Source organism: Lissotriton helveticus, chromosome 3_1, assembly GCF_964261635.1.
Source record: "Lissotriton helveticus chromosome 3_1, aLisHel1.1, whole genome shotgun sequence".
NCBI classification, from domain to species: Eukaryota; Metazoa; Chordata; class Amphibia; order Caudata; family Salamandridae; genus Lissotriton; species Lissotriton helveticus.
In genome coordinates, this window is record NC_136061.1 from 124,168,163 (window position 1) to 124,185,785 (window position 17,623).

General features: G+C 45.4%; 1 protein-coding gene across 1 annotated transcript in view; it reads right to left on the minus strand.

The window, feature by feature from the left end:
• The window catches only part of NLK (nemo like kinase), a 996,575-nt gene that overhangs the window by 422,175 nt on the left and 556,777 nt on the right, over nucleotides 1–17,623 (minus strand). Inside the window, exon 5 of the mRNA XM_078679349.1 lies at nucleotides 17,148–17,233. Within this exon, the coding sequence (XP_078535475.1) occupies nucleotides 17,148–17,233 (86 nt within the window). The remainder of the gene's footprint in view (nucleotides 1–17,147; nucleotides 17,234–17,623) is intronic.

A 17,623-nucleotide genomic window follows, 5' to 3' on the forward strand; every position in this document is an offset into this window, starting at 1 on the left:
TTTGTTGCAGCTACTTCGGACTTCGTCAGGACCTTCGGAAATGCAGACGGTAATATGCTTCGTTGGTGCCTGCTGGAGCAGGGGAGTCACCCCTTGACCCCAAGGGAGATTCTTCTGTTCTCTAGTCTTTAATAGAGCGTCGAAGTTCCAGGATTCAGTATCAGAGTTTTGTCCAGGTGTAATCTAAAGTCCTGTTGCCAGGGGTCCCTTACTTATACTAAGGAAAGGGGTTGGACATACTCTGGGGACCCACCTATGGGAGGGTTTGGAAAGAGGGGTGGCTAAACCCATTTCCTTTGTCCAGTTTCGTGCCAGAGCAGGGGCTGGTAGCCCCCTGCAATCAGTTTGAACTGGGCTATGCACACTGCCCCCAGTGTGACTTCAAAGCACTCTCAGATTGCACCCACCCAGCCCCAATACACAAAAGCCTGGCTGGGAGGTGGTTACACCTCCCTGTGACGGGAAACCTATTGTCCAGGCCTCCCCTGCTGGAGTTTCGTCCAGCAGCAGGTGGCCAGACCCGTTTCTGTGGCTGCAGCATCCATTTTGTGATGCCAGGGCTCTTTTAAACTAGCAGTGTGCACATGTCTCTCCCTCTAGAAGGGTAGAATTCTACCCTCTAGGCAGGACTGGCGGTGGAGGGGTAGGATTCCAAGGTGTTTGACACCAAACAGGACTTGTTTCCATGCAGTCATTCCAAAGTTAGCATTTACTGTGAGGTTATAATGCACTTAAGAGTATATCAAGTCAAGTCAAAACAAACTTTATTTGGTTTGTTACAACCATAAAAGTACAAGTTACCTCTTATCTTACTAAAACAGGGAAAATAAAAACAACAGTAAATGCATAGCACAACGGTATCAATAAACATATTACATCTTAATATACATATACTTTGACTATCGTTTTTAAAACCGGAATGTTATCACAATTAATTTAAATGAGACGCTCAAATCCTATCTATACATCATCTTCTTAATCATTCAGCACTATTTTAATCACTAATTGTTTCACGTTTATTTGATGTCAAGGGCTTATATTATTAGATCTTACTCTGTGCAGCTGAGGAATACCTTAACTTTTTTCATATATTTCCCCAAGGCACAGGCTATATCTAAGTTCTCCATTTCCATCAGCAATTTAGCAGCTTGCATCCTATTTACAATATTATAATTTTTAAAAATCGGACGTAAAATCTCCTTTCGTAAATCTAAAAACCACATACAATCTAATAAAATGTGTATAATATTACAGGTAGTACCTAAAGTGCAAGTGCAGATCCCATTACAACTTATCATTTGATTTCGAGCTCCATTATTCGCGTAGCATGGGTTTATTCCGATTCTCATTTTTAGGACTTCCCGCCTTAAGTTATGACTAGGTAACCGGTCCACATACGGAAAATGTTGGTCAAGCTCCCAGGCAGATGTCATGTGGGCTACTGAGCTTTTTTGTGAGAGGTACTCCGGTCATAAGTGCGGGACATATCCGTACCTTGGAGCCTTAACTCTCTTTTTCCTGTTATTATATGATCTTGTAGTGGGCAGACCTTCAGATCGAGCACCCTGTATGCATTCCTTATTGATGCTCTAGCCTCCTTTGCCCAGGGTAGGTCGCTCTTTGTAATTTCCTCTTTGGCCCACTGGGAAATTTTGAGGAGCTCATCTGTTCCCAATCGCTGCCAGAATCGTACAAGGGCCATACAGGCGGTTATCGCCCACGAGGTAATTCCCAGCTCAAGTCTAACCGCCTGTACCATAGAAGATTTAGGCAGTACAAATAGGCTTTTTAATATATTACCCTCCTCTCTATCCCAGGGGGTCTTACTGCTTAAATAAATGACTTCAGCTCCGTACAAGAATTGAGGGGGCACCATTGCTTGATAGGCTTTCAGGACCGGTCTGTCCGACATTTCTCCGTATATATTGTTGAATCTTTTTAGACCTTTCACGGAAGCCAATGCCCTCATTTTTAGTGCTTGTAAATGCGTATGCCATTTCAGGGTACCAGAAAACCACATTCCCAGGTATCTATATTCAGATACCCTCTCAAGTAATACTGTGCCCAGGTACCAAGAGAACTTTGTTTTTCTCCTACCAAAACAAACAATTTTTGTTTTCTCCATATTTACTACTAGTTTTTTGGTAGTACAGTATTCTTTGAATCGATTTAATTTTCTTTGGAGCCCAATCTCCGTCTGGTCCATGATTACCAGATCATCAGCATATAGGAGGCATGATATCTGGTTTCCTCCCAGTTTTGGGTTTGCCCCTCTAACCTCTCTCAGCTTTTGAGGCAGGTCTGCTAAGAACAGGGAGAATAGTAGGGGGGCAAGTACACAACCCTGCCTTAAACCGTTCCCAATTGGGATTCTCTTCGTCAATCCTCCCTCCTTATCCAGGATTATCTGTGCCCAGTTTCCTGTATGCAGTTCTTGGATTATGGCTAGCAGATCACCCAGTATTTCATAGCCAACCAGTGATGTCCACAGCTGCACCCGGTCCACCAGATCGAAAGCTGCACGGAAGTCCACGAAACAGGCGAATAATTTTCCCCCCTGATCGATCGACTTCCGTGCAATGGACCAAAGAGCGAAACAGTGGTCAACAGTTGAGTGGCCTTCTTTGAACCCTCCCTGTTCTGGTGGTATTATCTGTTTGTTATCCACCCAGTCCTTTAGTATACCCAAAATTACTTTTGAAAAGACCTTTTCTCCTATATCCAATAGGTTTATTAGGCGATAGTTTTTTGGGGAGTTTACGTCTCCTTTCTTATGTATTGGCCTGACGATTGCCCCTTTCCAATTATCTGGGAACTTGCCTGTATTTAGGATCTCTTGAAACATATTAGAAAAAAACTCCGCCCACCAATCTACATTCGTTTTTATTATAATTGCTGGTACATTATCAGGTCCTGCAGCCCGTGTTAGATTTAGCCTTTTTATTATACTTCTAATGGCATCTGGGGAGAAGTGTGCTTTAATTTCTTCCCCTATTCTAGGCCAATCATTGGCCGTTCTCCCCTCCCTCTCTGGCCATATGCCATAAATTTCTTTCAGGTATGTCATCCACTTGTCCTCTGGGACCGAGCAGTGTAGGGTTCCTGAGGCTTTCCCCGTACATTCCTGAATTAACTTCCAAAAGCCTCTCACATTCTTTTCTTCAATTGTCTCAAGTAAATTCCCCCAACATTTGTCCTTAAATGTCCTTTTTTTATCTCTAATGGCGGCCTTATATTTTATTTTTAGTTTCTTAAGTTCTATTACCGCTTCATCACTATAATAAGCTCTTAGATATCTCTCCTGTTTTCTAATAGTGGCCTTGACCTTACGACATTCATCATCGAACCAATGGGAGGTACTATCGGGGTATGGTTTCATATTATTTACTACTTTACGGTTACCGTGTTTTAATTTTAACCTGAGGCATTCCACCATATCCCTTATTGTGTTCTCATACCATATTATGCCCTCCACTGGTGCTAGATTATCTAAATTCACCATTAGCTGGTGTGCACTCAGTTTTTTTATATATTCATCGGTAATTCTCGTAGTAAGTCGTTTGGGGTATTCCACCTCTACTTGAAGCACTTTTTGTCTATGTGGGGGACTGCGTACCTGGAGTTCTACCTGTAGAGGGTAATGATCACTACCCTCAAGCCTAAGAATTTCAAATTGTTTGATTAAATAAAAGTTCCAGGCCTGAATGAATGCATAATCTATTGGGCACATTTGTTGTCCTATCTTAAAAGTACGATTTGCTGGCCGGTCTGCTTCCTTCCTTCCATTTACGCAGACCATACCTATGGCCCCCAGCAGTTGCCCAAGCTCAGCGTCTTGAGTGGAGATCCCACAATGGGGAAAATGCGCGAGCTCTATTTTATATACTCCCAACATATCCCTCAACCAGGAGTCCGTTTTGATGGGATTTAGTCTATGATTAAAATCCCCCAATACTATTAGTACATCTCTTGGATAACAATCACATAGGTACTCCAGGTCTGATTTTAAACAATCTAGATCAGTCTTATATTCGTTTGATTTCCCTTTCTGTATGTACACATTTATAATACATAGGTTTTCACCCCCCAGCATGTTGTTTACGGTACACACTCTACTACCCAACGCCCATTTGCACTTAAGTTCGAGGGGTTCCATATCTTTAACTATCCTTGTTGAGATCAGCGTCATTTGGCCACCTGACGGTCTACCTGATTGGTTCTTTTTTGCTGGTTTTACATGGTGAGTGAAGCCTTCCGTAACTGGGGTTTCGTCGCACAGCCATGTTTCCTGGAGGCATACAATATCATTTTTCTTCAAGATGTTTTTGAAATCTTTCTGTGCTTTTATTCTATTGTATCCATTTACATTCCAGGACAGAATGGTAAGGCTGTGCAACGACCCTTCTTCCTAATCAATGTTACTCATATAGCTGTCTTCCTCACCATTCATATAGGCCAATTCTCTATATCTATTCCCCGCAAGGACATCTTCCACATTCCGCCTCTGATCTTTTGGTTTTATCGTAATTTCAAGGGCATCTTTCTTGCCTCTCCCCAGGCTAATCATCTTTATTTGTCTTTCATCTAGTGCTGCGTGGTTCCTAAGGAAAGAGTTCCCTGTCATATCCAGTAACACCTCTTCCCTTTTTACTATTCGAATTCCTTCCCAACGCATCTCAGACTCTGCCTTTTCTATTGCATCTTTTATTAGGGCTGAGTGGAGTAGAACCTTTGTTATTTCCTTCCCCTTACTATTCACCATGAACCCAACTTCTTTTAAATCTGCGGTGCTGACATATCTTAGGCTGGGACACATTGCAAAAGATGATAGGAGCTGTGAACGATTTAAAGGGTTTAATTTCCTTGTTCTTTTCCCCCCCTTTTCCTGTCCTAATGGCTCTACAAACACCCAGTTATCTGTAGGGAGTTCTGGCTGTCGGTGTTGTAGTAATCCCTCTGACCTCTCTTCCCTGTTATACCTACTTACTTCTTCTCTGTCTCTAGCTCTGTCCCCCATCACCTGATTTAGGTTTGTAGGCCCCCCATCTACAGGTAAGTCCATCCCCCAACCTACTACTGAGCTCTCCTTTACCCCTGGTTGGGTCCTCCTGGTAGCCTTTTCACCATTTCCCAATCTCTTCCTACTTATCCTCCTGCTTGGATCGGCTGAATTATTGCTACTTGCTCCTGTTTCTGCAAAATTTAGTTTCTTAACTCCTTGCCTTAGTTCCTTATCCTTTAACTTATAGACTGGCGTGGCCCCCTTCTCTTGCTCCTGGTGCTTTTCGGGGTTGCTGTTAACTGGGGCCTTTTTCCCCCTCCTTTGCTTTGTTGTTATTTGCTTTCTATAGCTCCTTTCCCCATACCTTTTTATTATCATTGGGCGATAGGATATGTATTCTGTGGGTGCATCCTCTAAATGGCTACTCTCCCTTCTCGCTACATCCCCACTATCCACTATAATCACTTCCTGGTCTTCTACTGGTCTTACTAAGGCGGGCATCAAATTTTTAATCTGTACCAATTCTCCAAGAATATCCTTATATTGGTCACCTTGTCTTTTTATAATGTCGTTATTTAGGACTGAGACTTCTAAAATGCCCTGCAAGGTCTTTTGGAGCATCAACATAACTTCAAGCATGGATAGGCTAGTAGATCCAGTCACCTCTAAATTGCATAGGGGCCCGTCTGTGGCATTTAATCCGCTAACAATTGAGCTCTTTAATCTTTGTTGTCCATTGACACTGATTTCCCGCTCGGCAGAATTCTCTTCACCCAAGTGGTTGCTACTGTCTCTTTTATCCTCGTTCACCACCTCTGCTCCTGTGACCTGGGTGAATAATGACTGCCACAACCTTGGTGAGGAAGACAATCGAGGTTCCAATGATATCTCAGCGATATTGAAGACTGACTGGTTCAGGGGTTCCAAGCTAGTTTCTGCCGAGTCTTCGATGTTTTGCGGAGTCTCTGATACACTTGACTCCTTACGTACTGTCTCTTTCCCTTTAAAATGTTTCCCGATAAAATCCTTAATGGTTTTTGATACCGCCGACCCCCCATTTGCGCCAGCTGACTTAGAGGATGCAAGTGCTGGCAAAGGAGTTAAACTCGGGGGTGAGATTTCTCCATTAGTCAATACTCTGCTGCCGGTTGGTGGTGTTTTTGCGTTCTCCAGACTTTTTGATGCATTTGCCACGTCCACCGTTCCGGATTTGTTTCCTGCTTTTTTAGGGTTTTTCAGGGCCTTACGTGGTTTTGTTTTCCCTAAGGCCATTTGTTTCAAATTCTTCTTTGCTACGTAGCCGGGGGTATAAGGGAGCTTGGATGTACTGCAAGGCTTCTGTCTCTTGTGTATGGGCAACTACCCTCTCCCCCAGATTACTTCCCTTAATTTTTTTAATTTTGGGCAGAATGTTCAAGTTTAGGAAGGCTTGCCTCCTTCACTTACCTCTGTTTCTGTGGACCCGCACTCCTTCCTCCCCTCACCACATGAAATCCGGGCACCTCAGCAACTTCAATATCAGTATTCACTCCTGGTAAATTGAGACTTTCCTTCTGCCACCATCCGCCTCTTATGTGTATGCTCTTAGCGGCTTCTCTCCGAATACTACAGGCTCGGAGTTAACATGCCCATTCTCCTCCCCTCGTTGATAGCACTTTCCTTTGGCGCTTCCTGTGCTGCGTCGCTGTCAGCGCGCCGGGTCCAGAGTCTGTGGACCCCCGATGGGGGGTGCGGGCGCCGCGCCCCCTCTGTTCCTTACAGCGCGGCAAAAGCGCAGATTCAATATTTGCCGCGTTTTCCAAAGAGGGTTCTGTTTTCATGCAACAGACGGCGGTTGCGACGGCCGAAAAAGCAGTCGGCGTTCGAGGCGTTCCTGGCGATGCGCTTACTCGGTCAACCGGAAGCCGAGCGACGAGCGCCGAGGAGTTCCGATGTGGGCGGTCCGCTGGGAGTGCTACAGTCGGGTACAGAAACAGAGGGCTAGCCCTTCGATTCAGTTCAGAGTATATGGTCTGGCTGCATCACAGAACAGCCTCAGAGAATAGGCTCCGAAAGCTGCAGAGGGGCCCAGCTCATGCATGGGCACCCTCTCACACAAAACCAAGCACGTTAATATGTGTCAGTGATTTCAGGTAGATATAGGTTACCTATATCTTAGTAAGAGGTGCATGCACCACCTTACCCAGGCTGCAGTAGCAGTCCTGTGGTGTCATTTTGGAAGGCTTCCCAGGGGTGGCATAATACATGCTTCACCCCTGGTAGGCCTCTAGGGCACCTATGATCTAGGTACCTATGGTACCATATAGTAGGGACTCACAAGGGTAACCCAGTAACGTGAGTGTACCTAAAGTACATGCAATCATTTTAGAGAGGAAGCTGCTAGGCTGTGGTCCTAGATAGCAGGGCCCTAGCCAGACTAAAGTCGAAAAACAGTGAAACGCCAGAAAAAAGTGGGGGTAACCATAGTAGCAGATCCTACTCTCCTACAGTGTCATCAATAATGATCTCACGTACCTAAGACAGGGAATTTTACAAGTATTGTCTAGGTTTATACAGTTTTTAATTATGACTTGGGTCAGGTTCACGGTGTCCCTACACCAGATCGAGTGCCACAGGAGTACCGGGGCAATCTTAATGTTGTCGATCAGGTATGGGATTTCCAATTCATGATGGTAGTTGTAATTTCAATATGAAATAGAGGCGGCATACAGCTTCTTATAAAATATGTCCTCCAAGGATTGGAGTTGGGTTGCCATAGCCATCCCCATACCCCTGCCCAGTAAGTTGCTGCTGTTACGATCTTCGCTTTGTTTCAATAATGGTTTAGACCCTTTCCCTCTCTGGAATGTCGGAACTGGTTCTATTGCCTCTATTTGTAGCACTGGCTGGGCTTCTAGGCGGAGGAGATGTAGTTGCTTTGTCCCCTGTAAGCGAGGTGGAGTGGATGCGGACATTTAATAAACTCCAATGTATGGCCAAACTGAACGATGTTGAGCACCCATTGATCCAATGTTATCTTTCTCCAGTTTTGGATGTGCAAAGCAATTCTTCCCCCATAGGCGGCAGGCTGTGGGAAGGAATAGTAGCCAAAGCATGAAAGTTCTTATTGTCGATGTGTAGAATCCTTCCCCTGTCATCGTCCTCTTTCTCTAGGACCAGACTAGGAATAGGCAGCAGACTGAGAGTGCCACTGAGTGTATTGGGGTTGATAAGACTGTGTAGATGAGGTGTATGAGGGATACCTGTACTGTAGATATCGACCTATATATGAGGGCAGACCTCTTCCCCGAACTCCTTGAAAGGGAACCTTATGGTACTGGAGCGTCCCCAACGACTTTGCAGTTTAAGTGTCCTTCTTTATGTCCTGGAGAGCATCATTGATGTGTTTGCCAAAAAGGGCCTATCCATCAAAGGGAAGATCCAATATTGTATTCTGAACTTCCGGCTGTAAAGATGTTGTTCTGAGCCAACCTTGTCGGCGTAAGACTGCTGATCCTGCCAGAGATCAAAAGGCCGTCATAGCGATGTCCATCACGCAGTCTATGACCTCTGAAAAAGCCCTCTCACCCTCCTGGAGGCTTCTTGACGTCTGCTTTATTTCCATTCGGAAGTTGGTCAATATAAGGGGCTAGGTTGCACCACCTCTGCCGATCATAACAACCTAAAATTGCTAGAGCATTAGCTACCCTGACCATCAGCTCCGACATCGAAGAGAACCATTTCCCTGCATTGTCAAGGAGTCTGCCTTCCTTGTCCGGAGGTGTTGTGACTAGAGCAGCCGGATTCATGGATTTACTTTGAGCCGCTTGTGATATTACTGAGTATGGCTTTGGGTGACACACCAGGCAAGCCAGACTATCTTCCGGGGCCTCATACTTCTTCTCTAATCTAGGTAGAACCGGAACCACGGTGGCTGGGGTCTTCATAACTTTAAGGCAATTCTCCCATATGTAACCAATAATGGGGATGGCTCGCACTGATTTTCTAAATGGTTCTTCGAAGTCATACAGAACGCACTCCGTTTGTGAAGTTGGCATTGGCAAATAGAATCTTTTGGCTGCTCTTTACAAAAGATTGTGAAAACCACGGATGTCCCCCGGTGGAGAGTCTATAGGAACTGGTAAGGGTGAAGACAAAGTGGGGATTATGTAGTTGCCCCATTTCCTGTGTAGATCTGGAAACTCCCTCTCCTTCTAGTCATCATCTGAGGTGTCTGGATGCTGGATAGGAGGTGGTGTTGATGGTGGAGCAGTGGCCGTCAGTAACACTGTTACAGCCTGAGGAGTGGAAGGCACTGAATGATGGTAAGGAGGCACCATGGTCTGTCCCCAAAGAGTAGGAGGTGCTGATTTTTTTTAACTTATATTCCGATAAACTGTAGATCAGAAAGTAGAGAGGACGGCATACAGACCATCTCTTCTTGATACTGCAGATGGCAGTCCTGTGGAGGCATGCAATAGTGTTCCTCTACATAGCCTTCCTCGAAATCATCTACCTGGCATTTAACCTGCAACTCCGAAGGACTGTGAGTGTAACCAAAGGGGCCATCATCCTCCGAATCCTCTTCCTCCAGGAGATGTCAAGGAAGAAATGCGTTACTTACCTGTAACTGCAGTTACCCAGTATTGGTGTCTTTTATAGATTCACATTTCTGAATCATTCCCCATCGTCGGGATGGGAGTCCCCGGTACTTAAAGAAAGTAATGTCCTATTAGACATATAGAGAAATAGGCCCAAGGGCCTCACATTAGTAACATATCCATGTCCTTTTGTAGAAAGGAACGAACTCTAGAGAAGAGCCAATCAGCTATCATCTCCCTCTAGAACCCTCCTGGAAGGAGCCTCAGTCCCTCAGATTTTCAGAAGCACCGTGCTAAACAAGCGCATCACAGAGAATTAGATGAGTCCTTCCAGGGGAGGCGGGAGGGTTGCATGTGAATGTATGAAAGACACTAATACTGGATAACTGCAGTTACAGGTAAGTAACGCATTTCTTATCCAGTATTAGGGGTGTCTTTCATAGATTCACATGCCTGAATCAGAGTAGCAAGCAATGATAAGCACATTTCGGATGATATAGAATATGCAAGTCATTAGATAAGAACATATCAAGGGACCAATTCCATTATAAGCAGCAATACCATCAAACAATACAATAAAGAAATGTGCGTACATGGAAAAGGATGGTGGGATGAAACAAAGGCTCACCTCTATCGAAACAGATGGCGAAGTACTGCTTGTCCTACAGCAGCATCTTTCATGAGTTCTGTATCCAGGCAGTAATGCCTGGTGAAGGTATGTGGCGACTTACATGTTGTCGCTCTGAAAAAGTATATGATAGGCACTCCTGCGACAGCGCCATAGAGGAGTGGGCTCGTACTGTAGAATGCAGGGGCTGTCCTGCCTGATCGTGACAGAATGCAATAGCTGCCGAGATCCAGCGAGAAATACTTTGCTTAGTGAGTGGAAGACCCTTCCTGGGTCTACTGTAAGCTACAAAAAGTTAGTTAGATTTACGAAAAGATTTTGTCTTCTCAATGTAAAATTTCAGACAGATTTAAGATCCAGAGAGTGTAACGTTCTTTCTGCTGCAGTCTGGGGATTTGGAAAGAAAAAGCGCAAGACAACGGGCTCGTTGAGATGAAAGTCCGACGGGACTTTTGGTACAAATTTTGGATTTGTTCGCAATATTACCCTGTCTTGCTTGAATTGGAGAAAGGGTTCCTGAATTGAGAAGGCCTGGAGCTCCCTTACTCTTCTTGCCAAAGTAAGTGCGAGAAGGAGTGCTGTCTTCCAAGAGAGGTATTTCAGATCAGCCCTATGTACCGGTTCGAAGGGAGCTTCATGAGCTGATTAAGGACCGTGTTAAGTTGCCAGGTAGGCGGTAAAGTCTTCACGGGTGGAAAAGTCCTGAAGAAACCTTTAAGAAACTGTTTGATCAATCTGTGAGATCAGAGAGAAGGACCCGTAATGGACTCTGTAGGAAGCATGAGCAAGGCCCGAGTTTGCCAGATGGAGAAGGAAAGGCAGTATTTGTTCTGGAGAAGAAGAAAAGGAATGTATCTTCCGAGTCTTACACCAAATACAAAACCTCTTCCATTTTAAAGAGTATGTCTTGTTGGTACTATCTGCACTTGCTCGAGCCAGAATGGCTATACAATCTGGCAGAATATCTAAATTCTGAAATTCCTTGAACTCAGGAGTCAAGCGGATAATCTGAGTAATGCCAGATTCGGATTCTGGACTTGCCTGCTGCTCATTGTGAGGAGGGATGGAAACTGCTTCAACCGCATTGGCGGTTCTAGAGAAAAACGGTGGAGTTCTGTGAACCAATGTTGGCGTGGCCAGGTTGGGGCTATCAGAATGAGCGTACAGGGCTCCGCTTTCAATTTCCTGAGGACTCGGGGAATCATTGAAAATGGCGGAAAGGCGTACGCAAAGACGTTGCACCATGCGATCGAAAATGCATTTCCTACAGATTCTTTTTGGGGATGCCAACTTGCAAAGTGTTTGCATTTGGCGTTGTCTTTTGTGGAGAACAGGTCAATCAGAGGAGTACCCCAGTGAGAGAATACCTGGTTGAGGATCTCCTGTTCCAGCTCCCACTCGTGAGACGTTGTGTGTTGTCTGCTTAGCGAATCGGCTAGAACGTTGTCTGTGCCCAGGACATATTACGCCCGAAGTGACATATTGTGCAGGATCAACCAGTTCCAGATTCTTTGTGATTCGCGAGAGTGTGTCAGAGAGCGAGTCCCTTCCTGTTTGTTGAGATAGTGCATCGTCGTGGTACGTACGAGCACTAGAGAGTTCTTGATTCTTGGGAGAAAGACTTGAAGGGCGAGGAAGACCACCCGCAGTTCGAGGAGATGTATATGAAGCCCTCCTTTGGAGGGGGACCACTTTCCGCTTATCTGCAGTTCTTGGAGGAAAGCTCCCCAGCCTCCCAGTGAGGCGTCTGTTGTGATGACATGTGGTGAAGCTGGGAGTAAGAAGGGCAAGCCTTGAGAAAGATTTCGAATAGACATCCACCATTGCAGAGCCTTGACAATTTGAAGAGTCATCTTTATGAGATCGTCGAATGACCCTGTCATAAGAGAGACCTCTCGGAGAAGAAGATGCAGATTTTTGTGAAGCATAGGTCGGGGAGGGGTTTAGGGAGGTATGTGAACGAACTCCAATGAATGGCCGAATTGGACTAATTGTAGTACCCACCGGTCCGTGGTAATTTGCTTACAATTCTCTAGGAAATGGGAAATTCTTCCTCCAATCTTTGAGGGCAGAGATGAATTGGAGACTGGCCGAAGGGAAAGGTCATGGTCTATGAGCGTTGCCTTTCCGCTGGCCTTCACCCCGAAAGGACGCTTTGCCATAAGAGGATTGTTGGTGCTGCTGTTGGCGCTGTTGAAACTGTGGCCGATGTTGCTGCCCCAAAGAGTATGATGAGCGATATTGATAATCCCCTTTATAAGAGGACTGTCCTCTTCCTCTTGATCCACGAAAGGACGGACTTTTGTATTGGAGAGTTCCCAATGCTCGGGCCGTGTCCGTGTCCTTTTTTATACTCTGGAGCGCCTCATCAATCTGAGGTCCAAAGAGAAATTGGCCATCATAAGGCATATCCAAGATTTTCGTCTGTATTTCGGGATGAAAAGAAGTTGCCTTCAGCCAACCTTGCTGCCTCAATACTGCTGCTCCGGCAAGTTGGCGAAATCCAGTTGTTGCGATATCCATTGCGCAGTCTATTATTTCTGACGCTGAGCGCTCCCCTTCAAGTAATATTTTCTTCCCCTCTTCCTTCGATTCCTCAGGCAGGGCCATCAGATAAGGGGCTATGTCTGCCCATAACTGTCTGTTGTAACGTCCCAAAAGCGCTAAGGCATTGGACGCCTTCACTGTCAGAGCAGACATTGTTGAGAAACGTTTCCCAATATGGTCTAGTCTTCGGCCTTCTTTATCAGGCGCAGCGGTCAACGGGGCAGAAGGATTTTTGGACTTCTTTTGAGCTGCCTGTGTAATCACCGAGTCCGGCTCGGGATGTCCTATTAAACAAGCTGGCACAGTATCAGGCGCCCTATACTTCTTGTCTAAGCGAGGTAATACCGGAGGTACTGAGGAAGGGTTTTGCATCACTTTAACACCTTGTCCCCACAGGTATCGATTTCACAGATTTTTTGAAGGGCTCCTTAAAATCATATAAGAAGCATTCCTGCTGGAGAGAAACCATGGGGATTTGGAAACGTTGAGCTGCCCTCTCAACGACATTATGGAACTCTCCGATGTCTCCGGGTGGCGAGTCTGCTTGTGCCTGTACTGGAGAAGCAGGGCAGGGAATAACAGTCATCCCACTCATCGTGGTTAGATTGAAGCTCTCCCTCTTCATGTTGGTCTTCTTCCTCGTCTTCATTGGTAGACGGAGGATGTGATAAGTTGACTGGAACTGGCTGTAAATTTGAAGGTGGAGGCCGTGGTCTTGGTGAGAGAGATACTGCAGAGGGTTGAGGTGCAGGTGACTGTGGAAACCTCTGCTTGTAATCTGTTGTGAGGTATTACAAGTCCGAGACTAAAGAGGCTGGAAGAAAAACTATTGGTGGAGGAGGTAGATGCTATTCTTCCTCCTGCTCCTCATCTTCATCTGAACTCTCCTGATATTTCACATTAAGCTCCGAGGGGCTTGTCGCAGTTTGGAACATGTCCCCTTCATCTGAATCCTCCTCTTCAAGGAGACATGTTGGAGGCAGCAGTTGAACTCTACTTAGTGATGTTAAAGCCGGTGTCAGTGTCTTTTTTGTGATCCTGAGATGCACATATGTGCTCTTCAAACTTGGATCCATCGTCGCCGACAAGCCCGTTAATGGAGTGGCTGTCGACGACGAAGCGTCGACGGATGTTGTAGTCGTTGGGGTTATCGTCGATGGTGCAGTCGTCGATACTGGTGTCATCGCTGGAGATCTCGTCGACGGCGTTCGCGTCGACGGTGTCCTTGTCGACGATGATGTCCTAGTCGTCGACGAGTCAGTTGTCGGCGAGCGCAGAGTCGACGACTGCTTCGTCGTCAACTGTGTCTTCTTGATGCTTATCGTCGACGACATGGTCTTACCTTCCGTCAACGATGAGGTCGAAGTCGTCGACGAGGTCAGTGACTATTTTGCCATCGACGTTGAGAGAGTAACCGTCGACGTAGTGACATACAGTACGGAAGAAACAGCTTTCTTCGTCGATGAAGCCGTCGTCGACGATGTCGTCGTCGACGGGGTCGAAGTTGGCTTCTTGAAGGTGGGAAATTCCTGAGAGGACACCTTCGATGGAACAACCTTAGATTGGACCTCTGAAGACTTTTTCAGTGTCTTCTTTTGAAGTGGTTGTGCGGAAGGGCCAGGATAAGTCACTCTTGGTCTTTTCTGAGAAGACTTGGAAGAAACTGAAGAGCCTTCACTTTCTTCAGAAGATTCCAGCTGGTCTCTATCTTTCAACCTCTGAAGCCAGATTAGGAGGCGTACCTCACGATCTTTGAGGGTTTTAGAGGAGTAGGTATGACATACCTTGCAATCCTTGGAAGAATGATCTGGATACAGGCAATATAGACAGTCTTTATGTTGGTCATCTATATGTAGCTGTTTCTTCCCACAGGAACCACAGGGCCTAAAAAGACCCTTTTTTGGTGTCTCAGCCATGAAGATATTAGTAACTATAGTCCAGAAAACAAAAAATAGTACAAGAAAACACTGGAAACCCAGTTGAGAAGAGAAAGCTGAGCAGAGCTCAGAGGAGACTCCCTTAGCACGACGTGCGGTAGAAAATCTGAGGGACTGAGGCTCCTTTCAGGAGGGTTATAGTGGGAGGTGATAGCTGATTGACTCTTCTCTAGAGTTCGGTCCTTTCTACAAAAGAACATGGATATGTTACTAAGGTGAGGCCCTTGGGCATATTTCTATATATGTCTAAAAGGACATTACTTTCTTCATGTACCGGGGACTCCCATCCCGATAACGGGTAATGATTTAGGCATGTGAATCTCTGAAAGACACCCCTAATACTGGATAATGTGAGGGGTCACGTTATTAGGTAATGTAATTCCTGGAGTTAAGTGCCTTAATCTCATTTACTCCGTAGGAATCTTCTCCCTCATTAGCGGAGCCACTGTTGCGGTCGACAGGGTAAACGGTAAACTATACACAGTTAACAGAGCCGCAGTCGTCATCGTTGCCATCATCGCCGTAGCTGTAACAGTCCACGAGAAAGATGTCGGCGGAACCATATGCAGCAATGCCTGTCGTGCCCTAGAGGATAATCCCGTCGTCGGTGCCATCATTGGAGGAGGTATTGACAATGTAAATGTAATGTAAATGTATTGTATTTATATAGGGCACTTCTACCCGGAGGCCTCGTAGCGCTTTATTCATACCGCTGTGGAACCCATCCTGGCTTTCCTGTGAAATGTCCACTCCTGGGCACCCCCAAGGTGAAGCCAGGCATCCAAGCGCTGCTGGGGCCGTTGTGGAGATTAAGCAAGCTATTGCCCAGAGTCACAGAGTGGGACCCATGATTAGACTAGGCACAGAGGCGAGAATTATCAGGTCCGGGTAAATTGAGTCCAAGAGCCGCCGAGGCGGAAATTGAACCCTGGTCCCGGGCCAGACCTCTGCATCAGGGTCTGCCGCTCTAACCATTGAGACACACTTCGCCACACCAATGACTGACCCTCAGTAGTGGAGACCTGGAAAACCTTGCTCTGCATCGACGATGAAGAGGATTTCTTTGTCAATGGTGTCGTCTATGACTATGATTTTGTCTACGGTTTCTTCTCAGAAGGGACAGAAGGTGGTTTCTTGAGGTTTTCCTGCCCTCAGGCACAGAGCTTGCCTTTTTCACCCTGCTGTCCCCTGACAAATGTCCTTCCTCTCCTTTTCACTTCGGTGAGGAGATTTTGTAGGACTAAGCCTGTTGAGGCTTTATGAGGACGCTCCGCAGATGAATGAGATGCAGATCTTCCCCCTTGTGAGACCTTCTGGAAGATGAAGATGACGAGGCCTCAACACTCTCCTCACTAGAAATAGGCTCTCTTCTGGATTTCAGCTTCTAGAGCCAAATGAGAAGACGCCCCTCACGATCCCTCAGAGTCTTGGTGGAGAAGGTGCAACATACCTTACAGTCCTTGGCTTTGCGGTCAGGATACAGGCCGTAGAAACAGTCCTTATGAAGGTCATCCATGTGGAGTCATTGTTTAGAGCAGATGGTACAAGCTCTAAAAAGACCCTTCTCCTTGGAAAGTAGATAAACTAAGCTCAATAAGTATAAATCTGAAGAAGAGGTTTAGGAAAAATCTTGCAAGAGAGTAATTAAGGAAAAAACTGAGCAAAGCTCAGTGGAGACTCCCTAGCACAATGTACGGTAGAAAATCTGAAGGTCTGACGTTCTCGCAGGAGGGTTACAAAGGTGGGGTTGGTTGAGAACTTCTTTTGGTCTCTTCTACAAAAAGAGAGGGGTATGTTTTTCTAGTCTATTACTAGCTTTTCATTGCTGCTTTGATATACTGGGGAATCCCATCTCGACGACAGGGAATGATTCAAGCATGTGAATCTATGAAAGTTCCAATACTGGAGAAACCACGATTGATAGAGGGAGGAGGGCATGGGACAGGGAACCACCAGAGAAGCACTCGAGCCCCAAGCCACAGGCGGAGCTGTGCAATTGTTTGTGAATGTTGCATTCTTCCTTTCTGTTGGCAAGAGGTAGAAATAAAATACCTCTTTTTTCATAAAAGTGAGTATTTGGCTAGACAATGATTTATTGCTTCTGCTGCTGCGCGCGTGTGGAGTTTTGACCAAGCGTTCACTATCCTGTATCCACCTTCCTCCCAAGGGCGCCTTGGAGTGCTTAGACCACGCTTAGACCACGCATACCCTGAGAGTCAATTGCAGAACAGGTACTGGTCCAGTTACTCAGAGACCACAGTCGATATATTTATTTCTGGATTCCCCAGACCTGCAGAAATCATTCTAAAGGTTATTATAAAAGGATCCTATGATCTAGAATTTAATGTTCAAAGCACAAGCATTTCTTATAATTGACCCTATGTTTACATAGGAAAAATATTAAAAGTACCATATGCTTTATAAATTAGTAAAAAAAGTAAAAAACACCCAACCTTAAGAACACAGTTGCTGTTCACAAGAAGGTTCCCTGGTTTAATATCTCGATGCAAAATGCCAGCTGAATGCAGATATTTGAGGCCTAAAATATTAAAAAGAAATGGAACAAAAACAGTAACTCAATAACGTGTTATGACAGAACACAGATAATTTGTTTAAGAACAAAGTATTATTTGAAGAGGTCACAATCATAGAACATTTTGTATTCAATTATCTAAATGACTACTGAGAGATTAATTTCTACCTTCGTAAAAGGTCTGGATAGTCTTTGTAGTTTTATTACGCTTATGTACAGTTTTCTGGTCAAGTGATCTTTTCAAAGACATTTTAGGGTTCCAGTTTTTGTTTAATCTCAAAATGATTTATTCGGGCTTATGCAAGTGTTGACCGATGGTGTGTCAGTTACAGTTCAAGGTGAAGTCACAGCGGGAACATGTTTTCTTACGCCACATTTGTGATGTGCTACAACAAA